This window comes from Meriones unguiculatus, chromosome 9 (genome assembly GCF_030254825.1).
Source record: "Meriones unguiculatus strain TT.TT164.6M chromosome 9, Bangor_MerUng_6.1, whole genome shotgun sequence".
Lineage (NCBI taxonomy): Eukaryota > Metazoa > Chordata > Mammalia > Rodentia > Muridae > Meriones > Meriones unguiculatus.
In genome coordinates this window covers 10,202,345-10,227,912 of record NC_083357.1, presented here as the reverse complement: position 1 = coordinate 10,227,912, position 25,568 = coordinate 10,202,345, and the positions used below count along the sequence as shown (strand labels likewise).

The window sequence follows — 25,568 nt, the reverse complement described above, 5'->3', positions numbered from 1 at the left end:
CCACAAAGGAATGGGGTAGAGAAACTGCCAGTGAGGGAGGGGGCAAAGCGAGGAATGTTTGCAAAGGTGAAAGAAGGTAGAAGCCGGGATAAGGGGCCTTTGCTGGATCTGAGCTGGTATGGCGGAATATAAGGACGCTCTCAGGGGTGGCTCCTGGTCAGGGAAGGGCAGAATCACAGTGTGAGCTAGAAGTGAGGGTGGGATTCCGAAGATGGAGGAATATGTAAAATAGCTTCCTGGGAAGTGGGAATGAAACTTCCTGTGGATGATACTGAGATTTTTCAGACTGTTTTGGGCACCCATAGGAGGGTTTTGGGAACCACCAAGCTTAGTAAAGGCTACTTAACATTATTACAGGAGACCATATACAAATGTACACACACACACATGCTCCCACACTCATGCACACACGCATACATGCACACACAGTTCAGCTTCTCAGACTCAGGAGAGGTGAGTCCCTGGAGTTAGCAGACTTGCTGACTAGAACTGGGTGACAGGTAGGACAAGCAGTGGCCATGATGCTGGAATCCGAGTCGAGGACGTTGCTATAGTGCTCAGGCTGCCATGGCGAAGTGTCACAAGGCTGTGGTTAGCAAGAGTGGACTGCTTCCTGGTTCAGGAGGCTGAAGTCCACCACCAGGGTAACCATAGGGCTGCTTTCTCCTGAGGTCTCTCTTTGTGCCTTGCAGGTGACAGCTTCAACCCGTGCCTCCACACAGTCATTTTTCTGTATGGGTCTGGGTCCTAGTCCCACCTTCTTATAAAGATATTAGTCCTTTTGGATGAGGATTCGTGATAATGAGACCCCATTTAACTTAATTAGCTTTTTCGGAGGCAAGGGGTCAGCTTCTGATAGAGATCAGTTCCCCAGTGGGTGCCATGGTCACGCTGTCAGAGATGAGTGGGTCCAGGAGGAGAGAGAAGAGAATATGGGCTGCTGCATCCACACAGTAGTAATGAGGAGGAAGAAGGAGATGCAAGAGACCAGATACTCACGACAGGAAGTTAGGAAGAGTTGATACAGTGTAGTGGGAAGGAGACAATGTCTGGGGTGGGGAGACTAAAAATAATTTCAGGCTCCAGATCCAAATGGAAGAGGATGAGGGACAGGGATTGCGGAGAAGGGACCTATCCAACTTTCACCCTGGATATATGGGTATGAAAGAAAACAGTAGTGTCTTGTCATGGGGCACAGCAGGGGGGAACACTTGGGAGCATTGGGTTCCAGTTGAAGCAGGTGGGTGGAGCATTCAGAGGGGTTAGCCGTGCTGAGAACTGGCCCATTACAAAGAGCGCTGTGAATCGTTCCAGTGAGTACATGAAGATGGGGGAATGGGAGGAATCTCCGTAGCCAGCCATGCCCCTCACTTCATACAGTCTAGAAGTTGCTGTCTGCCAGCTGACAGGGTTTGCTGGGGCCCAAAGTAACTCAGTCTTGATGCTGAGCCATTCCCAGATGTCATAGATCTCAACTCTCAGCTGACACCCCAGAGTCCCACCTCCCTTTTCTGTGTTGGCACAGGGCCAGAGAGGTGCTGTCCAGCAGACTGACTGGGACTCTCCACTTCTTCCTGGTAGAGGGGGCTGACCATGGACACTGTTCATAGGACATGTGCCCTCTAGTCAAAATGAGAGCCCTCCAGTGAGAGCCAGTGGGGCAAAGGATGGGCCACACCAGCCCTGTACAGTCAACCTTTCTCCTTCTGGACCCTGTCACTGATTCTCTACACAGCCCTCAACTAGGACTGTCCCCACTGAGAGCTTCCAAATCAGTGAGTCCAACGCCCTTCCCTGATACTGAGTGGGGCTTATGAGGGTTCAGGGACCACCAGGGGGCACAGCGCACCAGAGGAGCAGACCACCTGTGGCAAAGTCCATCCCTTCCTTATTGCCAAATGGAGTTTTTCCTTTCACGCTCACTCAGACAACACACCTGGTAAGTACTATTGGTTCCCTTAGCAACTATGGGCCAATTCTAAGATTGCTCTGGGGTGCCTTGGTGCCAGGGCATACAGGCTACAACCAGAGAAGCATTCGGAAGGAATGAGTAGCCACATACCTGGCCTGTCATAGCTTAGAAGGCAGTGGGAACTAAGGCCCAGCCAGCCAGCCATACAGTAGGCTTGGCTGGACCTAAGAATCCTTTGAAACCCTGCTTTAAAAAACAAAACACGAGAAAGGTTCCCAAACCTGAGGGATTTTCTAGTAGGGTTGGAGTGGACTAGGATTCTGTTTTAAAAGAGTGAAGCTATGGTTGGGACCCACTTACTCAGCAGCTTCAGCCACACACCAAGCTCCTCGTTTTGTTCATGGCCTCCATCCTCGGTTAGAGTTTTCATTCTGCCTACGAAGTAGAGATTTTTGCTCATATGGCTTCTGCAATGTCCTAGCCTTAGAGGTAGCGGCTGGAAGCGACTAGGCACCCAGCTACCCAGCCTGAGGTCACAGTACAGGGGGGGAAGGCGGAGTCTGAAGGTGAACACGGGGCCTCAGAAGGGTCTGCGCATCCGCAGAAGACCTTCCTCCCCATCAAACTGTGAAACTGTGGCCTCCTGAACCCAGGAGGAGCTAACACCATTATCATGGTCTGGAAATTTAATTAGACATTCAGCCCTGAGTCTGGAAGACTACAGTGCCTGTCAATTTGTAGGAGAAGTATGGCCAGCTTGGAGAGGGCCCCCAAGCCCTCCGGCTTTCCTGGGCTCTGTGTGGCGATCCTGGGAACAGACCTTACGGGCAGATGCTCTCCGTTTACACAGCCCGTAAATATTTATCCCCAGCAGCCAATTAGAGCCAAGGCTCTGCTTCCAAGGAGGGGGCCGACAGAAGGTAGTTGCAGCTGCATGAGGCCGTGGTCATGGTTTACAAGAACTACTCAGGAAAGGGGGCAGAATGCTGTTTAAATATTGTCATCCAGAGCTCTCGGCAAGTCTGTTGGCTTTAAAACCAATTACACATTAGCAGTAACAGCCTCTCTGATTTAATTGGCCCAGAAATACCTCCTGCGCTTTCGAACTGGAATACAATTTTCTTTCTCTAGGGAGGGAGGCTCTGGGACTATGTCCCGCTCTGCAGTAGAAGCACAGAGGCCTTTGTGGTGACCACATCCAGACAGGAAGAGTGAGAGGTCCAGAGCGAGAAGGCCTGCTGTTGAGCTGTCCCCTTTGTCAGCGACAGCCTGGGATTTCTATTCCATGGTGGAGACCCCAGCCTGCTCCATGGGTATAATGAGGGCATATGGCCTGGTACCTGGTTCATCAAGGGTGTTCACGAAATGAGAACTCTTATTAGATTTAGGGGAAATCTCTGGGTCATTTTGCCCAAGGTCCACCTGGATGCTGCCCATGTGGTCAGAAGCAATGGCCTGCAGTCTTGTAAGCTTCATGGCTCTCTTCCTTATGTACATGTCATCCTAACTTCCCAGCTTTTTACCTTGGGTGCATTTCGTGTCCCCTGCCTTCTACATACCATATTCAACACCACACATGCACACACACACACACACACACACACACACACACACACACACCCTCAGTCTCTGAGTTCCTATGCACATTGGTCCTGTGGTATCTGGAGACACTGTTTCCTTGATGCCCTTCACCCACTCTGGCTTTTACACTCTTCCTTCTTCCTCTTCCTCATCGCTCCCTGAGCCTAACGGGGGGAGTTTAACGAGGACAACCCATTCAGGACTTAGTGTTCTAAAGTCTTTCGCTCTCGGCACGTTGGACAGTTGTAGGTCTCTGCATCTGTCCCCGTCTTTTGCGCAAGGGAGCTTCTCTGGTGCTGGCTGAGTCAGACAGTAATCTGAGTCCAGGTCCCCTGTGGCCACCTGCGGCGGGGAGGGTCCAGGTAGAAAGTGTTTTAGGTATCAGAGGCTGACACAAAGGAATGGGAATGGGCTGGAAGAGAGGGCTGAGAGGGGCCACAAGAATGAGAAGAGCTGGATGCAGCCCGAGGTTCCGCAGAGTCCCCAGGAAATAGTGATGAGGGATGGGAGACTGGCAAGCAGCCTAACAAGCTGGGCGTGAGACTGGACAGATTGCAATCGAGGAAGGAGAGTGAAAGCTCTCCCCCCCTCTCCTTCGAATTAAGTTAAACTTATATTGGCATAAGTATAGGTATTTCCATTAAGATGGAGATAGACCATGTCTCTGTCTACCATAGAGCTGACATCTTGCAAAACTGCGGTACAGTGTCACACCCAGGCTGCTGTCAGCCAATTGCAGGCCATCTCTATCACCTCAAGGATTCCCCAAAGTAGACTTTTGAGCCTCGCTTGCCTTTCTCCCACTTCAACTCCCCTTTAGGCCCCGGCAACTGCAGAGCTCTCCATTTTTATAATTTTGTTGCTTTAAGAGTATTATACACATTAAATCCTATGGAATGTGTGGTTGTCAGATTTTTTTTTTTAACTCAGCATAATTCTCCAGGGATTTATTGAAATTCATTTTGGTGTTTTTGTTTTCTGAAAGGGTTTCTCTGTGTGACCCTAGCTGTCTTTACACTTGCTATATAGCCCAGGCTGGTCCTGAATGCAGAGATTCCCCTGCCTCTGTGCACCAAGCACTGGGATTAAAGGGTGAACCACCACACCTAGCTTGGTATATGGGTTTGTACAGGAATATGTCTACATTTCCGGAGAAATGTTCAGGCATGACTCTAATAGGACAAATTAAAGGTGCCTGCTAAGCTTCTATTTTATGTGTGTGGGTGTTTCTGTCTGCATGCCTGTCTAATGACATTGAGTACCCATGCATGTGTTAATGTCCTCTTTGGTGAAGTATCATTTCACAGGCTGTCTATCTGCTAATTTGACTTTTTCACCGCGAGGTTTGAGAGTTGCCTGTTTGTTCTAGATGCAATTTGTTGATACATGGCTCCCAAATATTTCATACTTGTCAATAGCTTATCTTAATGGAACATTCTAATGAGCAATACATTTATTTTTGTTGCAGTTTAATTTATCAACTACAATTGTGCTTTGGGTCAAGACTAAAAATTCTTTGCTTAGGCCTAGATACCAAAACTTTTCTCCTGTCTTTTTTTTTTCCTGAAAGTTTTGTAGCATTACAGTGTATTCTGTTAAGCCAGAAATCCATCTGGAGTTAGCTTCTGTATAAGGTATAAAATTCATGTCAAAGTTTTAGTTTCTTTTCCTGTGGGGATTCTGCTGCTTTGAGAACCTTTGTTGAAGAAACGGCTCTCCTCTTACCATTCCGCCCCTTTCAATATCGGTGTGGCACATTTGGCGAGTCTGTTTTGGGGGGTGTTCCATTTACCTGTGTGTTTATCTCTCTGTCCATACAATATGGTCTTGTTTATGAAGCTATACAACGGTCTTGAAATCCAATTTACAGATTCGGCTAACTTTATTCTTTTTCAAAATAGTTTTAGCTGTTTTGTTTCCTTTGTTTTCACACAGACTTACAAATAATCTTAATCCCTATCTGCAAAAATCCTAAGAGCTTGATGAAAATTCTATTGAACCTATGTATCCGTTTGGGGAAAACAAAACCTTACGATGTTGGGTCTTCCAAAGCATGTGCATAGAATAGCCCTCCTCTGATTTTGAGTTTTCTTTCTTTCACTTGTGGTTTGCTATTTTCAGCATAAAGCGTCCTGTATATTTTTGTTAGATTTATATTGAAGTATTTAATTTTTATGAATTATTACATTATGAAATATTTACTTTTGATGAATTATAATTGAGGTATTTTATTTTCATAAATGTTTGTCAATGGTATACAAAAGTATACTTACCTTTTGTGTGTCAATCATATCTCTTGTAATATTGATGAATTCGTTTATTAATTCTATGAGAGTTTTTTTTAACATTGTGTGTCTGTGTGTGTGTGCACATTGGTAACATGCTTGTTTCAGAGATCAGAAAACAATTTGCTGAAATTAGCCTTCTCCTTCCATTACATGGGTTCTGGAGATCAGACTCAGGCTGTCAGGCTTAGCAGCAAGCATTTTTACTCCCTGAGACAGCTTGCCAGTGCGCCGAGAGTTTTAAATAAATTACATAGGGCATCCTAAGGATTACTAAAGGTAACTAGTGCTGTTTTGTAGGAAAATGGAGACAATTTTTCTTTATCTTCTACAACCCTTTTCTTTCCTGATTGCTTTGGCCAGGCTCCTCCCCTGTGTTGGACAGTTGTGTTGTGGCAAGAGTGGATGTTTTTCTCTTGTTCCTGGTCTTAGGGAGCATTCAGTCTGGCTCGAACCTAGTGATTGTTGGAATGCTGCAGCCAGAATTAAATGATCTTGAACCAGCTTTAGTCCTCTTAGTAGCCAATCATTGCCTACTCTGTACCTCACCTATCCCCCTGTGGCTATCAGGTGACCTTCTGGGACTGCAGTAAGAGACCACTAGCTTCCTTTCCCCAACCTCAGAGCTAAAGAAGTTGGAAGAGGGGTAATGCAGTGGGATATGGTCTTCTCTTTTATGAAGAAATCACATAGATATGGTGTGTAGCTCTTCTTTAAGCATCTAGTAGAACTTCTCGGTAAAGCCATCTGGGCTCAGAGGTTTCCTGGGGGGGGGGGGAGCATGTAAACAGACAAAGCCAAATTTCCCAATAGTTACAAGACTATTTCAATGATCTGTGTACTTCTCAGTGCATTGTGGGAGTTTTCTACGTTTCAGGAATTGGTCCATTTCATCTAACTTGTCATATTTATAATATTTTAAATTGTATTTTTATATCTATGGGGACCTAAGTGATTCTATCTATTTCTTTGCTGATATTGGTTAATTCTCTCTCCCTGTCTCTCTCTCTCTCTCTCACACGCACACACACACACTTTAAATTTCTCTTTAATTGCTTTAGGTGGATCTAATTTTTAAGTTGTGCATTTTTATTTTTATTCATCATGCTAATTTTTTTATAATTCTTTTATGACTCTCCTTTTAACTTATGGATTATTTTCAAGTGTATTGCTTACCATGCAAATGTGTATAACTTACTGTTAATTCATGTTATGTTTTTTCTGTTTTGTTCCCATCATAATCAGAGAACAAACACAGTATCATTTCATTCTTTTTCACTTTTGAGGGCTGTTCAATGGCCCTGGATGTAGTCTGTCATGGCCTATGTTCATCCAGGTGTTCGGAAGAAACGCCCATTTCGTGATTGTTGGATTGAATACTCTGTAAATGTTGTACGCATCTTTTGGCGCATGGTGTTGAAATCTATTTCTTTGCTAACTTTATACCTAGCTGTTCTGTCCGCTGTTGGCAGAGAAATGCTGATGTCTCAGCTACAATCATATATTTGTAATTTTTCCTTCCAGTTCTTTCTTGCTTCCCATACTTGCAGGGTGTTTGTTACCTATGGCATATGCACTGCTATGTCATCTTGTAGATTTACCCTTTATGTTTTATGTAATTTGCTCCCAGGTCCCTGGTTTTATTTTGTTTTGTTTTGAAGTACATATCACACAAATTCAGATTCATGATTTCTTTTGATTAATGTTTGCACGAAATAGTATTTCCCTTCTTTTTGCTTACAGCAAATTTATGTCATATTTGATGTGAGGTCTTATTGTAGGCAGCACATAGCTGAGTGACATTCTAATATATTATACCACCATCTATTTAGACTGTGTACACATTTGTACATAAAATGGTTATTGACATGTTTTGGCTTAACTCATCTTATATTTTTATTTTCTCTGTTTTTTGTTTGTTTATTTGTTTGTTTTTGTTTGTTTGGTTGTTGGTTGATTTTCTGAGACAGGGTTTCTCTGTGTAACAGAGCCAAAACTGTCCTGGACTCATTTTGTAGACCAGGCTGGCCTTAAACTCATAGAGATCCAACCTGCCTCTGCCTCCTGAGTGCTGGGATTACAGGCATGCACCACCATGCCCAGCTTGTTTTCTCTATTTTTAAATTCGTTTTTTCCTTGATTCAATTTTCCCCCCTTTTTCTTGCCGTCCTATAGATTCCATGCTCTTAAAAAAGCTTCTATTGTTTTAACATCCTCTGTTTGTATAGCCTCTTCCTAGATGCTCACATAAGCTCTGCCTTGGGTTTATGCAACTCGTCAGCCTGTTGTGTTGAATGAACCAGTTCTGGCAAAGGGCAGGAAGCTTACCACTTCCCCTGCATTTTTAATACACTCATCTTGTCTCCACATATATTTAGAACCATATCAATCATTGTTATAGTTAGCTTCATACTAAAACATAAAAAAAACTCAAATGAAAATAAACTTTCGCTAAGGTTTTTTTTACTCATCTCAATGTCTTTTCTTCCTTGTTGATGAGCCAGTATTCCACCCCCGTCTGTCTGTCTGTCTGTCTGTCTGTCTCTCCCTCTCTCCCTCTCTCTCTCTCTCTCTCTCTCTCACACACAAACACACACACACACACACACATACACGCACACACACACATACACGCACACACACACATACACGCGCACACACACACACACACACACACACACACACACACACACGGGCCTTTTTGTGAAACTTCAGTCCTTCTTTCACGCTAGGCAGGCTAGAGAGAAATTCTCTTTCCTACCCCCAGGATCAAGGCCAAGCATCCTACCCATGAGTAGCCATGAGCAGTGGCCTCTCACTTTTAGAGATGTTTTGATTTCACTTTTAAAATAGTTTTTGTTTTGTTTTGGTTTGGTTTGGTTTGGATGTACAAGTTTGTGTTGACACATCTTTCATTTCTACATCTCCCCCTCCCCATGAGGTCTGGTTAGACGCCTGCTGTCACTCTAACTGCCTTTCTTCTATAGATAGTGTTGTTTTTTTCACTGTTTTCAATTCTTTTCTCTGCTACTGGTTTTTGTAAATCTAATATGATGTATGTTGGTGTAGATTTCTTTTAACTTAACCTGTTGCTAGTCTCTTCAGTCTTTAATTTGAGGACTTTTACTAATTTTGGGAGTTTTAGCCATTGCTTCTTGAGTACTGTCTGTTCTGCCTTTTTTCTCCTTCTTCTGGGAATTTGATGACATGAATTTTACATCTTCTTTGTTGCAAATTTTGTAGGCACTGACCACTCTTCTCCTGCCTCTTTTCTTTCTGCTTTTCTTCCATCTTCAAGTTCTGTGTCTCTTCTCTGTACCTTACATTCTGCTCTTGAATCTACATACTGATTTTATGATTTTTATACTTTTATATATTTACTGGAATTATGTTTTTATATCTAAATTTTTGTTTGGTTCTTTTCATCCTTTTTTCTTTATATGCTGATGAATTCTGCCTTTTTTTATAAAACCTGTCTTTTCAAACATGTTCACAATTCTTGTTGCTAGATTTCATGATTACTGAATTTAATAACATATGTCACATAATCTGAACACTTCTTTCGCTTTTTTAAAGTGAAAAATGTCCCCAGTCTTGATATGATGTCTGGTGTCTACTAGAACTTGGGTGAGTTAAGTTAGGAGATCCTGAGAGTTGTGTAAACCTACCAATTCAGTTGTCTCCTTCTGCTACTACTGCCGCAGTTGATGCGGGAAGACGCCACCTCGTCAAGTGCAGTGAAGGTGGACATCAAAGCCCTTTATTCTGCTGATACTCTGGTGAGGGAGGTGGTCCTTGTTACTCCTAAGTAAGGGTTCAAAGTCTCTACCTACTTTCTGTGTGTGCTGTGTGAAAGATGGTGGGGTGAGCTGGTCACCATTCAGTGGAGATGGAAGGTCCAGCTCTCATGGCTTCTCTGATATCACAGAGGTGGAATTCTTCAGTACAGATCAGTGACGAAGTTCTCTTCTGGCCTTGAGATGGCAGCAGGGGGTAAGACAGCCAGGTGTAGACAGAGTTGGGACTTGTAGTTTTCTTGATGGTGTCTGGCTGAAGTAGAAAGGCTATTATCTAAATGAGTTTTCTTTCTCATTGCGGGGAGAGGGGGTGTTTAGCTTTTTCTTTTTTGGACAGGGTTTCTTTAGTTTGTAGCTTTGGTTGTCCTGGAACTCACTGTGTAGACCAGGCTAGTGGTAAATTCTCAGGGATCTGTCTGCATCTACCTCCCAAGTCCTGGGATTAAAAGCCAGCGCCACTATGCCCTGTTTATCTAAGAGTGTTCTAGTTTGCTGTGGATAGGAAAATCAGGTCTTTGTGGGACTTTGTGTGTGAGTGTCCCCATTTGTGTTTTCATGTTTCTGATTTCTTCTGATTCAGATATTGACTATTTTAGATAAAAAGGAAGGAGAAACTCTCTGTGTTAGTTTACTTTAGATGTTGTAACAAAAACACCACAGACTGGGAGACTCGGAAGTATCTCTAACTTACAGAACCTGGAAATCCAAGATCAAAGTATCAGTAAGGATAGTTTCTCCTGGCAGAGCTTTGCCTCTTGGCTTCCAGGCTGCAAGCTTCTCATTGTGTCTTTAAAGGCCCTTTCTCCGTGTCCGTATCCTTGGTGCCTCTCCTTATACGGACCAGTCCTGTTGGTGGGTCACAGGTGGTGCTTACAGCTCCATTTAACCTCATGCTAATGGTTCTTTCTCAAAATTCAGTCATAGCAGCAGTTAGAGCTTTAATATATAATTTGCAGGGAGTACAAGGCACACCCAAAGGACCTGCCACCTCGCTGTGTTTTAGGCTGTGAGATTCCTATCTGGCATGCTTTTCTCTTTCCACCTTCCAGAGTCTTATGTTTGTTGTAAATATAATATTTATATAGGACATCCAGTGGGAGGTGTAGCCGGAAACCTAGTCTGCTTTCCTGGAAGACAAGACTCTCCCTTTTGAAAGATTTAAAGGAGATTTTATAACTCAATTCAAATTGGTTCTAATTCACAAGAGACAGGTTTCATTGATAAAGACATACTTTTGTTGACATCTTCAGCCACTAGGAACTCAGATGATAAAGATTACTTCCCCTAAGGCCATAGATTAGGGGAAAGTATCAGATGTCTGATGGAAAATTTATCTCCCAAAAGAAGATACAATCCATTGTCCTGGGAAGGAAAGCTGTTACGATAGACATGGCAAAAGATTAGAAGCTCCTTGCTTCTAAAAGTTCCAGGATCCCATCTCTATGGACAGAAATGTGATCTGTACCATTACCTGCTACAGACCAGAAAAGACAGCAGTCCTATGTTTTTGTGCACAGGTGTGTGTGTGTGTCTTAGAGAGCAGGACCTGAGAGTCTCAGCCTTCCAAGGAATGTGAGGTATGTGTTGTGAGTGTGACTGTCAGGAGAAACTCCTTAGTACTCAGCTCCCGCCTATCACTAGTCATAGAGGTCTCGTGAGGAAGATTGATCCACTACACCAAGGAAGCCCTGGTGTGCTCCTCTGCTATGAGCCTCCGTCACACCATCCAGCATCGCTATTACACTTGGGCCACAGTCACGGGTGTACTTCACTTCCTGCCTCACACGAACTTGTCAGCATTTGACAGATCAGCGCTTGCATTCAGGGAGTTCATTTGTAAGGCCACCTGGCTTCCCAGCACTGCTGCCCTGCTCCTATTTCATCTTGCCTAATGAGCCAGGGCCTGGTTCCTGGTGCTGAGCTTCTGGGCCAGACATGGCCAGCATTAGATATCCAGGCCTCTGCCCCTCCTTGGGGATCCTTCCAGTCTGTCTGATCTGAAGGAGGCCAAGCCACCAACAGGGAAAGGCTTGTTTTTGTGGCAAGCCTGTGCTGCATGGCCAGGAGTTGTGTCCCAAGTGACTGCTCTCCCATCCAGAGGTTGGATCAGGTTTGCTGCAGCCTCCTGGCGGGACAAGCTTGCTATGGGCTTCCTGGGGCACTGCAGTCTGCCCATCCCACACTGGTTTGGGCTTGTTTCTAGGAAATCCTGGTTTAGGGAGATACAAAGCAAGGCTTTCAGTGTCCACCAAGAGGCCAATGGTATATAGAATTCAAGCTGCCCATGGCCCCTCACCAGTCAACAAGGTCTTACTCTTCCTCTGCTCCTAGGCATCCTTGGCTCTTTTCCAACCACATAACCTTGGCCCAGATCCTGCAGTGACCCTTGCTTCGAGGTCTTCTCATTCCTGGGTCCGACTTTCTTGATATTTTACTTCCAACCTGGGTTCAGGGGTTATATGTCTGGAACAAGTCCAGCCTTTGCCAGTTACTGGGCAATTATTATCTAACCTCACATTTAAGGAAGGCCTTGGAAATGGCCTACAGTCATTTATTTTCTTTCTTCACAGGGACATGATAGTGGTGCCAGTCTCCTGTTGCAGTAAGCATGCCTAAATTGACACTGGGCACGTAACAGGTGCTCGGCAAAGGCTGGAGAATAGTCTCACATCATTGTACTCATCTGGCCTCATCTAAACCCTACAACCTTTGCCCTTAAGCTGGAAGCCAATCGGCTTACCCACAAGCCCCACCTCTGTGGGTGGGTCTGCTTTTCACCCTCCCACCGGGTTATTATGTCCTTATTATGTGTCTCCTCCCCCCCTCCCCCCCGACTGTCTGACTGTCTGGATCTGACACACGACTGGCCAAGCATACCTTCCCCATGCTCTGAAGACACTGTCTCTACTGGGAGTCTAGAGGAACCCTCAGCACGGTGCACTGCATGAGGCATAGCACCATGGCCATCTTCAGGGGTTCATGCCCGAGAAAAGAAGGGCAGGGTGTGGAGAACCCTAAAGTGGAAGGGAGTGTCTACCCTGTTTCCAGCCTGCCCTTACTCCTACCTCTCCACTAGAGTTATGTCCAATGGACCATAGACTGGTCCTTAGTGGAGCCTTGACCATTCCTGTAAGGCTGCTGGGCTGCTGCAGGCCCATCTCCTCCCTGGACACAGACCTCACTCTCAGCTGGGCCAGACTCATAAAAGTGCCCTGAAATCTGTTACTAACTCTGAATACTTTTCTTTGCCCACATTAAATGGAGGTCTCGCCTTCAGTGAATCCACAGACATGAAAAAGTACCCCAACCAGAGCCCCCTCAGAAGCTGCACGGCAGCCAGAACCTCAAGGACCCAGGATGACAACAGGGTCACACACTGTGAACAGGACACAGTAGGCACAGGGAAGGGTGGCATAGCTCTGGGCACAGGAGCTGCACAGTGTGGAGGAAAATGGGAAGAGTGGCAAAGAGTACTTGCTGCTTCTCTATAGGGCGGCCTCCTGGAAGTAAAGGGAAGGATCTGACCCAGCATACCCTCCCCATGCTCTGTAGGCACTGGCTAGCCTGGGAGCCCAAAGCTCACTCCCACCCCAACCCACCCCACCCTCACATAGCACACAGTGCAATGCTAAGCACCGTGGCCATCATCAGGCCAGAGAGACAAGGGGCATGGTGGTGAGACAGGCGCTTGGCTTTCTTGTCTCTAGATTGTATTGGAAGAATTTAGGACTTTGCTCACTTCTAACTGAGAGGAGGGTGGAGATTGCTGCCTTAGCCAGTAGCCCACATGCAAAGATGAATAAAGGTTCTCTGAGTCAAGGGAGCAGGGTCGCTGGAGGTGCAGGCAGCAACCACTGCCATGTTGTATACAGTAGTGCCTAGTACCACATCCCACAGCTCCAGGCACACGGCACTCTCACCTCCGCCCAGAGCCTAGGGGAAACTGTCTCCATCCTGTCACGGCATCCAGCTCCAAGCTCAGAGTCTCCAGGCCAGGCCCAGCCCTCCCCTCTGGGTCTTAAAGAGCTCCTTAAGTTTTAGATCAAAGCTTTGGCTCGTGATGGACTTAAAATTTTGATGAACTTTAAAGCTGAAGATGGTCAGGTGGTGGAGGAGGAACGCCACCTCAGGAAAGTCACCTGCATGGAAGAAGGAAAAGCAGCAGTGGCAGTAGCCCCCCCCCCCCGTCAGTGCCGCCTGCCAGGTGGGCCTGTCAGTCTCTTGGGAAGTACAGAGGCTTTATGTAAGAGTAAGCTGCAGGCCAGGCTGGGCTCCCAGATGACACACGTCCTGCACATGTAGTGGCTTCTGGTCTGTTTTTCCTGTTAAGTGAGTCTGTGTGCCTGAAGCAGCCCCAGCCCGTTCACTAAGTTACAGCATCAGGCTGTAGCTTTGCCCTTCCTCCCTGCAGCTCAGACCCTGAGCCAACAACCCCACGTGGGGGAACGGAGGGCCAGCAATACCCTTTCCTTCATATGTTCATGTGAAACTGCCCAATTTAAAAATTTCAGGAACAGGTTTAAGTACTCGGAAAAAGCCAGAATCCATGATCAACAGATTATCATATATGTGCCACAGTGAGGATGCTGCTAGGCAGGGGAGGAGGAGCCTAGACAGGACTGAGGACCGAAGCATCCCCCTTTATCTGGGCTGGAGGAACCAGCAGCCACACACTGGGTGAAGCTCTGGGCACTGCTGGGGGCCACCAGCCTTGCAGAGACCATGGGGTAGAGCAGAGGCTCAGGACAGTGCGTTTGAGTGCGCGGCCTGTTGAGGCAGGCAGGCTGCCTGCAGCATGTGGGACTCCGAAGGAGCCCCGGGCCTGAGGCCACACTCACCTCTTCTGCAGACTCCACCAACCGGGACTCCTTGGACATGATTGAGCGCAGCATCTGCCTGGTGTGCCTGGATGGCCCAGGTGCCGGGCAGCTCAGCGACACCCACAGGGCACTCCAGCTCCTTCATGGTGGAGGCTGCAGCTCAAACGGAGCCAATCGCTGGTACGACAAGTCCCTGCAGGTAAGTGCTCTGTCCATGGCCCCGTAACTGTGTAGCCTCTTCTGGAGCTGCCCCAAAGCACATGCTCTTGCTGTCTGCTGTCACTCAGGTGATGTCACCTCTAAACTAGCCAGAGTTCCCGGAAGCCAAGTGGTAGAACTCAGCTGAAACTCCCCGACTGTCCCGTTACCGGGTTGGAAGAGCTTGGTCACACCTGGGCTCACTCCCCACCTCCATCACACTCTGGAGAGGGTCGGTGTGACCAGAGATGCTGGCTTTTCCAAATGTCTGCCACCTGGCCTGACCATTTCAACACACACTGGGAAGCAGGGCAGCCCAGCATCCCCTAAATACATCCTAAAGTACAAAAAAAATAATCCATAGCTTTCACTCACATGCATCAGGATAACATCTTACGCTGACTTAGGGGGGGAAAAAAGCCAATGCAAATTGGTTGTGCTCTAAGTTGGCCATTCATTTCAGATCTCTACCCCACCGTATACCTCGTAACATGCCAATATCTAATACAATTTTCTTTATTTATAGTGCCACCACACTCCCACAGTGACCATATAAAAACAAGTTAACCATCTCTCTGGGTTGGGACAGCCCATCTCCATAAGCATTTCCCAGCAGCATCTCATTTTCTCTGAGAGGAGAAACCCATCCCTGCGTCTGGCTGGCAGGTTATCTTCTTTATTGGTTTACACGGTGATTTTGTTGTTTCTGATGAGTTCTGCTGCTGTGCTGGCTGTTCAGCCTCCACGGTGGTGCTAATGACTTGGGGTCTTTCACAGAGCAGTGGTAGGAATGAAATAATATAATGGATGTATAAGACACAGACCATAGTAAGCGTTGGGCACAGTCTTTCAAAGACCTATTTTCCTCCCTTTCTTTAAGTGACAGGGGTAGAAAGGTGCTCAAAGAGAGTGTACACAGGTTCCCTGTTTTGTAGATAGGACAGAAAGTAAGTGAGCTGGGGATGCTACCAAGACATCATGGACTTGAAATTTGAGGGGATGCATCTCCACATGGAGAAAGATTGTTGGCCAAGGGAGAGAGTCAGAGGAAGATGCATACTTGAAGCTGCTGTCGGTGTGTGATCGTTGGCGCGATGGCTGAGATAGTGAGACGCCAGCATCTGGCACAGATAACCAAGCCTGAGGGAAGGCATGGAAAGGCTGTGTGTGCCATAGTCCCAGGAGATGCTTTCAGTAGGTACCGTAAGAGTTCATTCTTTTGCTGGCTGGTTTGCTTGTTTACCAAGGGGCAGGCAGGGTGAGGAAGTCCAGGGCAGCCCCGCTTCGCTTGGAGTACACCAAGCCGAGCCTCATCTTCCCGCTATTTTCTCTCAATACTTTTGCACCCTGAGAATATTCCTTTCCCAGGTCAGCTCAATATAGTCTTTGTGAAACTACGTACGAGTGTCTAAGGAATCTCCTAGCGTTTCTGTGGATCCTTCAGAGACTTTCTAGTTTTCATCTCAATCCTGTGAGCTGCTTTACTGGGCTGGTTTAAACGAGTCCTCAGGTCCAGAGGCTGCTTCCTCAGCCACCAGACAGGGCACAGTCTGTGATCTGGAGTCCGATCCTGTCAAACAGAACATCCTCCCCACACCTTTTCCGCCAAGAAACCTGTTATTTCTCTTTACAAATCTTCTTAACAGCAAATCACATTGTTATTTTTTTTCACTCATTTATACAACACAATTACCCAGCAGCTGCTCTGAGATGGGCACTGGTCTAGATCCTGGGAATAAAATTAATGGAGGCCAACAAAAGCAGAGTCAAGCCATTAGCCGTTACTGAAAACACTGGAGAATGGTGTCTGCTGTGCAATTAGGGACGAGCAGGACTGAGCCCCCACTCTGCCCCACAGACCATGCATCCGAAAGTAGAGCACTCAGAACCCTGGACTGCTGCAGTGGGGAAGGTGGGCTGCCCCTTCGCTGCCTGGAACCCTGTGGGAAGAGCTTCCTTGAGACTTCCACACTCTTGGGTGCCTGCAGCCACCTGTGGAATCCTTTTTAGGAATCAACAATCCTTGGCATCGTTGGATACCAAGAAGTCAGAGGGTCCAATCCCAGGGCCTAGTTTGAAATGCTGACTCCAGGGTCAGCTCACCTGCCTGCCTTCAACTCTTTCCCTGTTGCAGTTTGTGGTAGGCCAAGATGGCACCTGCGGCGTAGTGTGTGAGCACTCTCCATTTGACGGCATCGTCCTGGTACAGTGCACGGAGCACCTGCTGAAACATATGTGAGTCTGGGGCAGAGCAGAGGAAGACCTCAGAGGGCTGCTGTGCAAAGCCAGGAGAAACTGGGGTATCAGTCCAGAAAATGGCTGAGCCCAAGATGAATTTGGAGAAAAGCTCGAAGACTGCAAAATGAGCTTTATGAGCCACAGATGGGAGGGGTAGATTGGACAGGAAACTCAGGGAAGACAAGGAGAAGCAGGAGATCCAAGCCTTGATCCAGCAGAGCTCAGATCAATCTTTGTTTGTTGGTCCTGAGACAGTGCCAGGTACCTGGTAGCCCAGCACATAGGGAGGTCTCCTTCATCACAGGATAGGTCCCCAACCTTCATGCTGCTAGGGTGGAGCCTTGCTTTTCTGTCCCTTAACCACACTGGGTTCCTTCTAGCGTTGCTATTTATCTTCTAGCATCTTCTTGCACATAGGTTCTCAGTCTCTTCCGCAGAAGGCTTTCAATGATGGGGATACAAGCCAGCCTTTGAAGACAGAGCAGCTAAGCTTGCTGCTACATTGCCAAGTCTTTCATAAGTACAGCCCAGACATGATTTAACGCTAGGACAAATGAAAGCAAATGATGCCCCTTGGTGTCAGGTGGAAGTGGATGGGATCCTGGCTCTGTCATTTACTAAGTTTGGTTTATCAGCTCAGGCTCCCGCAGTTCAGGGGCTGTGCACACCAGCAGCTAAGATGATTGCACAGAAAAGCAATGCTGCCCAAGCCCTCGGTTGCAGGGTCTCAGGAGACTGCCCTTTGTGTTTGCAGGGTGAAGAATAACAAGAAGCTGGTCCGAGCTGACTCAGTGAGTGAGCTCCCTGCTCCCAGAAGGCTGAGGTGGAAATGTTCCCCAGAAACTCAAGGCCACCTTGCCTCCTCAGCAGAGAAGCTTCAAAGGTGAGGGAACCCCAAATTTCCTTCAAGGTCCTATTCTGCCCTCCTCCAATAGCTGTTGAAGCATCCTAAGGGCTCTGAGACTCTGCTCCCCTCCAGGCTCCTCCCATTCTCATCCCTCATGGAAAAGTAGTCAAACTAAAGAGGAGTTATGGCTCCCAGGAAATAACCTTGCTCAAATATCCACCATTTTCATAAAATGCAAACGCGAAGCTATTTTTTTCTGCAGGTTTCACCTGACTAAGCAGAGTCAAGGCTGGGAAATGATTCTCTGCTTTGAGGGAGTAATAAACAACTGCTTTGAATAGGTCATTTGAATCCAAGCTATTTCAATTTGCTTGAGTTTACACTGCAACTTGACAAGGGGCCCTTTTCTCGGGGGAGGAGTTGGCTCTTACCATATCGGACACAGAAAGAAGGGCTGGGTGTGAGCTGCCTTTGTCAGTCTCTGTGTCAGAACCCTCACTCACTCATCAGACTTGTGGAGCTCTGTCGAGTGTGTGCCAGGTCTCCGGTGAAGCACTAGGAACCCCAGGAATGAATGTGCCCCGGGCTCATGCTCCACACTTTAGTGGAAGAGGCAGACCCCAGATCAAATCATCTATGACCCATGGAGTGCCCAAAAAAGAGAGGCATGCAGACTCGAACCTGCAGATAGGTACGGGGTTGGACTCTATCTGGACAATGAAGGAGGGCTTCAAAGGGCAAGAAGCAGCTTGAGGGGCTAGTAGACAGGGAAGAGGCAACTCTGTGGCTTGTTTAAGCCTCTGTAGGTTCATACAGGTCCAGGCTGGTATGGAGACAACAGATGAAAGATGGCTGGACCTGGACCATAGGAGAGAAGAAGCTGAGCCAGGCTGTGAGGAGCTTGCCTTGCCTGTGAGGGGCTCCTCCTGCGTGGGAGCTGTTGGGGAGCCAGTGAGGGGTCCACAGGAGTAGCACTGGTGGATGGGACACAGGCTGAGAAACCAAGCATTAGGAGACCCCTCTCGCTTGAAGCTGCTGTTGAGGCTGCCTGGCTTTAGGGAATGAGGACGAGGTCTCCCGGTTTCCAGGGAATGGTGTTGACATCTCAGCTCTTAGGATGGGGGTCCAAGGTGAGTGGGCCACCGGAAGAGGAGGCCGAGGAAATAGATGAATGGTTAACAAGGATTTGCTTCTTCTCAGGGACCTGTGTGCACCTCTGTCCCCCAACGTCTCCCTAATGGGGCATGAGGAGTCACCTGGACCTAAACAGCCCGTGGGGCGGCGGGGCTAGTTTGGGAGGGAGGTTTTCATGATGAAAGAGATATCTGCCCAAAGGAATCTGTCAAAAGGTAGGGGTCTCTCCTGTTTCAAGCTGCTGCGTGACCCCTGGGAGCTCAGCTCGTGTTGAGGCAGGAGGGCTGGGTTAAGGTGGGGAAGGGGCAGCAGATGTGCTACATCCCAGCGACAGTGTGAGGGGGCAGGTCACTCCTCTTGGACCTGTGTTCACAGCTAGCTGAGCCAGTGGCACGCACCTTATGGCAATGCCGCCTCCCACCCCCATGGACAGTCAGACTAGACCCCAAACTCCTTGTAAGGGGAACTCTACTGATCACATGGTGCTGGCACGGGCATTTCTGTATAGACACAGGGAGATTTCCTGGTACTCTGTTAATGAAAGGCACGTTCTGGGAGACCCATCGGAAGTCACTGGATGAGACCGGGGTGGGGGGCGGGGGTTGTAAAACAGAAGAGAAGCAAAGCCCCCATCCTCAGTGGAGCTACCACGATTCTAAGTCTGCTCAGAGTCTAAGTCTTGCTGCGACCCAGCACAGTAGTGATGAAGCTGGGTGACAGTGGCTGAGCAATTAACTGTTGGAACAGCTGAAGGTCCACAGGGACACTGAGCCACTGTTCCTTCACAGGTCATAGAAATGGTCTGCTTCAGGCCTGCTTTGTAGGCAGCCCATGCAAACGTCTCGTTTCTGTGCTCCTCCCGCCTTGCAGCTGCAGCCAGGCCCACCTCTCCCTAGAAGAGTCCCCCTTGAGCCCAGTTTCCGTGTGCCTTCTGCCTCTTGCATAGGTGAGGCCATGTCTCTGACACCACAGGGTATTTCCAGAGGACAAGGGCTGTGTACTCACCTTCTGGGCCACTAGGACATGGACCAGGATCAGGAAACTTGGGGGGACTCTGTGGTGTAAGAGACTTATCTTGCATGCAGAGTAATCTTTCTTGTCCACAGGATAGTAAAGAATCTGGATTTCATTGTGTATAAGTTTGACAACTATGGAAAAACATTTATTAAGAAGCAGAAATGCAGCCCTGATGCCTTCATCCAGGTGGCCCTCCAGCTGGCCTTCTACAGGTGAGTGAAGGGATCACGGCTCTCTGTAGTCCAGTCTTCCTGAAGAGTGGACTTGCACACATGCAAATCAGACTCTAACACCTACTGCCTGGCACTCCCGGGCCCTCTCTTGTGCTTTGGGACCCTCCGGTAAGCTTCTTGGTCTCCAGATCTTTGCCTTAGCTGAGAATCTGCCCTCTTGCCTGTCACTTCCAACTGAAGTGTCACCTTTCTAAGGTCTGCCTGGAGATACTCTCTTACCAGAAGCAACCACCTGGGCTCTGTTGTCACCCAGTTCTCTGTAACATCGAATTGGCCATCGACAGTGTCCCTCCTATAAAGACAGACGCAGGGCCACAGCCTGTCATGTGACGCTGGACTCTCATTGATCTCAACTCTGTGTTTTTGCTTCTCCCCTACTCAACTCCTCGGTTGTTACTGGCTGGTGGGAAGTGGGTTTTCTGCCATCCAGGGATGCAGGCGGAGGCTTGTTCACCTGGTTTGCATGCATAGGGTGGAAGGCTTTCTAGGCAGCAGCATGAGCTCTGATAGAGGGCCGGGGGACTAAAACAGTGTGTGGGGAGGCCAGATACCATTTTCCCCATGAGATATACCTTGATGCCCTGGTGGGCCTGCACATCTGTCCATACTAACCATACTCGTATGCCTTGACCAGAGCTCATGGCTGGACCATTTAAAATAAAACAGACTTCCCTGGAAGGTGTACATGGTAAACTGCACATTCTTCTCTGTTAATAACACTCATTAGGTCTCACAGAAAATTCCACAGATTGGTGGTGATGTTTTTGTTGTTGTTTTTTTTAACCAGTCACCTCTTTATTTTATGTCAACACAGTGTCCCCAGTGTACAAACCTGTACATGGTTCTTCACATCACAGGCTTCCTAGCATTCATCTTTGGAATTCTCTAGAATTTTATTAACATTAAAATGAAATACTCTGCCACGTCATGTCACAGCTATGAAAATAAAGCCTGCCGGGGCTATTTTTCTTTCAGTATTTATGACTCCCTGAGAACAAATTGCTGTTTGCCATCTATCTTTTATCTTGTTCAGGCTTTATCATAGACTGGTGCCCACCTACGAGAGTGCATCCATTCGCCGGTTCCAGGAAGGCCGGGTGGACAACATCAGATCAGCCACTCCAGAGGCGCTGGCTTTTGTGCAAGCCATGACTGACCACAAGGCTGCCATGCTGGTAAGCGCACACACACACACACACACACACACACACACACACACACACACACCATTCCCCCCTCAGCCTTAAGGAGCCACAGGGAGGCTGCTGTCGTTGCCTGTGCTAACCCTCTGCTTTGTTCACAGGCCCCCGAGAAGCTGCAGCTGCTCCAGATGGCCATCCGGGCCCAGACGGAGTACACGGTCATGGTGAGTGGCCGTGCCCCCGCAGCACTGACTGCTCAGTGCCCCAGCAAGGCTACTACCCTTATTTGTATTCACTTTTATTTAATCTATTTTTTGCAGCACTGGGGATTGATTACAGGGTCTTACACAGGCTAGACAGGTGCTGTAGCACTAAGCTACATCCCAGGTTCTCTTTTTCTACTTTTCATTTTGAGACAGAGTCTCATTAAGTTGCCCAGGCTGGCCTTGAATTGACTCCATAGCTCAGGCTGATCTCTAATAGGGGCCCTCTTACCCCGGGATCTCGAATGGCTGGAACTGGGGATAGGCTTGTTCCACCGGGCAGGCTCTTTTTCTTATTTCTACAACACAAGCAGCACACCCTTCCTGCTTTCCCCAAGTCCTACTACAGGACAGTGAGCGGTGTCTGAAATCTGCTGACATAACCATAATGATAATAATAGCTCACAATATGTGTGGTGCTTTACAGTAGATATAAGGAACCATCAGATTGGGGTGGGGGCAGCCTGATGAATATTGGTAGCTGGGTCTCTGGCATACTGGAAGGGAGTCAGAATTTATTATCACCTAGGGCTGATTTTCCCTCTTGTTTTCCGTGTGTTCATTTTTGCTGCCTGTGAACTGAAACTCTTTGCTGAAAATTAATAGTGAAATCAAAATTGTATAGGGACTATTTCTCTAGTTTGAGAGAATAATTTATTTTTTAATATTTCAAAGCTATTATTTGCATGCAAACAAGGGAGAACTTGAGCTAGTGATCAATATGTTAATTGCAGATCACTCAAAAACAACCGGAAGGATGACAAAAATCTATGAGAAGGATTGATCAAATTTTTCTCTATGTACCAGAAAGCAAATATAACATATATCTGGTTTTTAGAACTCATCACTTAGACTTTCCTCTAACTCAGTCCCTAATTCATCTCAATAGCTATGTTTGCTCTGTTTAAGCACTGTGTTAGCCAGTCATGACAGCTCAGACCCGTACTCCAAGCACTCAGGTGCCAGAGGCAGGAGGATCACCACAAGTTCAGGGTGAGCATGGGATATGAGTGAGCCTATCTCAAAAAGCACTTAGTCAACTTTTCCAGCACTCTAGCAAGTAACGGAGACAATCAGCCAATCATCACAGGGAAGGAAAAGCTTATTTTGGCTGACAGTTTCAGAGGCTTCAGTCCATGGTTGGCGGCTTCCAGGGCTTTTAGGCCTGTGGAAAGGCAGCACATCTCCCTGGTAGGGAGAACCCATGACTGTACCCTTTGTTACAAAGAAGTAAAATGGAAATAAGAAGGGAAGGGGAGCTGAGGTCCCACAATCCCTCTCAAGGACACATCCACAATTATAGGGAGACCTTCCATCTGGCTCCACCTCTTAAAATTTCCACAACCTTCTAATGGTACGAGCCTTTAATGCATGAGTCTTTAAGAGACATTTCAGATCCAAACTCCAGCAAGTTACTCTCTCTATATTCAATGATTTTTTTTTCCTGCTTCATGCTAATTAAAGTGTTATATACAAGAAACAAACATTGACACCCCTAAGTGATGTCAGTAAGGAGTTTAACATGGAGTTGGACTGAAGGTGCTTCAAAGTTATGTCAAACTCACATGAAGAGAATCCTGGGAAGCTACAGAGAAGGTGGAGGAGAAAGCTTCTTCCTCTGCTTTGACAAGTTGAGAGGGATTCCCAGAGGAAGCAGTCCTTCATGTGAAGTGTAAAGGATTAGGAAAGGGGAGGAAGGCCAAGGAGAGAGCAGCATGTTGGAAAGGCGAGAGTCTTGTGAATGTGATACATCTGACGAGAAGAGCAGCTCGGTGTGTGCAGCTTGCAAAGGGCTGGGGAGCAGAAGAGCTGGATAGTCTGCTACTCCAGGGTGGGGCAAAAGAAGGACAAGTTGCTTTAGGGAAGCGGTTTGCCAAGCAGGAGCCATATAATACAGGAGGAAAATGTGGCTGGGCAGGGCCAACGGGATGAAGAGGAACTTCTGATTCAACATTGTGTGTTGAACCTAAGAGTTCCTCAGCTCTGAAATTCTCTAGAACAACAGTCAGAGGTATTTTAAGCCATACACATATGAAAGAGAATTAGAGAGAAGGCGACAGCAAAGCATTAAAGCCGAAAAGTAGAACAGATGGCAGCTGGCTTAGGGCACAGACAAAGAAGCTGGAAAAATTAGTGAACTAAATTGCAGCACCTCAGGGTAACTCAGTCACCGGGGATGCACCAAAAGTGGGGTGTGTGAAAAGAAGAGGGTCGGCTGATGGGTTTGTCTCTTTAGCCTGCAACAACAGAATCCTTTGTACTGTGTAATTTATAAAGAACAAAGATTTCTCACACTTCCTGAATCTGGGAGTACAAGATCAAAGGGTCAGCAAGTGAGGTTGTTGGCCTCTGCTTCCACGATGGCACCTGCTACTGCAACCTCCAGAGTGGAAGGATGTGTGATGCTCATGTGGCCAGGGTAGAAGGCGGGAAGGTGGAAAGCTGTGTAAAGTCTCTCCTGTAGGGGTCTTAGCAAGGAAGGAGCCCCAGTGAACTGGTCACTTATTAAAAGCCTCTTAATATATTTCATTGACCATTAAATTTTGAGATGTGAATTTTTAAATTTTCTTGTTCTATAAACAAGAACAGGAAACTAAAAATATTATTAAGAAATAAAGATAGCTCTAGAATAGAATGTAGTAGAACATGTGAGTGGAAGTATTGGGAGACATGAGGTAACCCACTTTAACACCAACAAAACAAATATAAGAAACATGGGCTGTCAGTATAAGGTGATACTTGGTTGAGGCGAGCACTATCCCAAATTACAGTTGTTCAGAAAAAGAAACTGAATGGTATAGAAATCACCAACAAAATAATTCAAGAAAAATATCAAAGGTTGAGGATAGTTCAGTGGTAGAGAACTATCAGGCATAAAGCCCTAGGTACTATCACCAGCATGAAAAAAAACCAAAAACAAGCAGAAAAGCAAGCAAACAAACAAACTTCAGAACCACAGAAAATGCTTCTATATTAAGGGAATTCACCAAATATCTTTCATACCAAGGAAATTTCATGACCCTATAGACAAAGAGAAATTCTAAGTTTCTCAGAGGAAAAAGAAAAAAAAAAAAGGTCATAAATAAAGATACAATTGGTCCTTCAGCAGCAGCAGCAGAAGGTAGATAATAGTGGAGCAATGCCTTCAGATTCTAAGGGAAAATGATCTTTAACCCACCTTCCATACCTAGCTAAACTATCATCAGATTTGTGGCAGAATAAAGACATTTTATACAGAAGAATTTTATATTTTTTACTTACTAAATCGTCTTTATTATAAAACTTCTAAGGACTGCATGTCTCAAAATGAGAAAATAAAACATGAAAGCTAAAACATAGAAAATAAGAAACTAAAAAAACAAAACAATAATTAAAAAAAAAAACAACAGAAGATTCAACACACACAAATGAAGCAGAAAGACTCCCCAGGATGACACAAAACAGAAACTGTAAGTCAACAGCTCTTCTGTAGCTCTTGAGAGCAATTAGTGCATACATAAAGAAGGAATAAGTAAGAGGAGAAATGAAATGATGGCTGCATTTAAGAACTAATTAGAAGTAGATACATAGAATTTTAAAAATCCAATGTAATGATTGTCAATTCAAGGGAGAACAAAATGTTTAATAAGAAAGGAAATCTATGTCTGGGAACATAGCTGAGTTGGTACAGCATTTGCCTAGCATGTGATAGGTCCTGGGTTCAGTCTTCAGTAGGAAAGAAAGAGAGAAAGGATGGGTGGGAGGAAGGGATGGAAGGAGGGAGGGAGAGAAATCTAATCATAATATGCTGGAAGACCCAGCTGGGTGTCATTAGATGATAAGGACAACATCTAAGCACTATGTTTTGCTCAGACAACGAAGAGTTGAAATATGACTCTGCTGGGAAGACTGAAAAGTGGAAGTAGGTAGAGGAAGTAGAAGCTAATGTTTTATTTCTTGCAACATGAACTTTATAAGGAAGTCTGGGAAATGCAGTCATGACACTCTTAAGCATGGATTCAGAGCAGTGAACATAGTGTCAGCTGAAAGGCCTTTCCCCTGTAGAGTGGGAATCAGTGCTGGAAACATGACATAAGCCAACGGCTTCTTTGGATTTTAAAC

At 46.4% G+C, this 25,568-nt stretch overlaps 1 protein-coding gene across 1 annotated transcript in view; it reads left to right on the top strand.

The window, feature by feature from the left end:
* The window catches only part of Chat (choline O-acetyltransferase), a 48,776-nt gene that overhangs the window by 17,355 nt on the left and 5,853 nt on the right, over window positions 1–25,568 (top strand). The window contains exons 8-13 of the mRNA XM_021658118.2: window positions 14,425–14,594; window positions 16,728–16,828; window positions 17,586–17,714; window positions 19,919–20,041; window positions 21,096–21,237; window positions 21,366–21,428. Coding sequence (XP_021513793.1) covers window positions 14,425–14,594; window positions 16,728–16,828; window positions 17,586–17,714; window positions 19,919–20,041; window positions 21,096–21,237; window positions 21,366–21,428 — 728 coding nt within the window. The remainder of the gene's footprint in view (window positions 1–14,424; window positions 14,595–16,727; window positions 16,829–17,585; window positions 17,715–19,918; window positions 20,042–21,095; window positions 21,238–21,365; window positions 21,429–25,568) is intronic.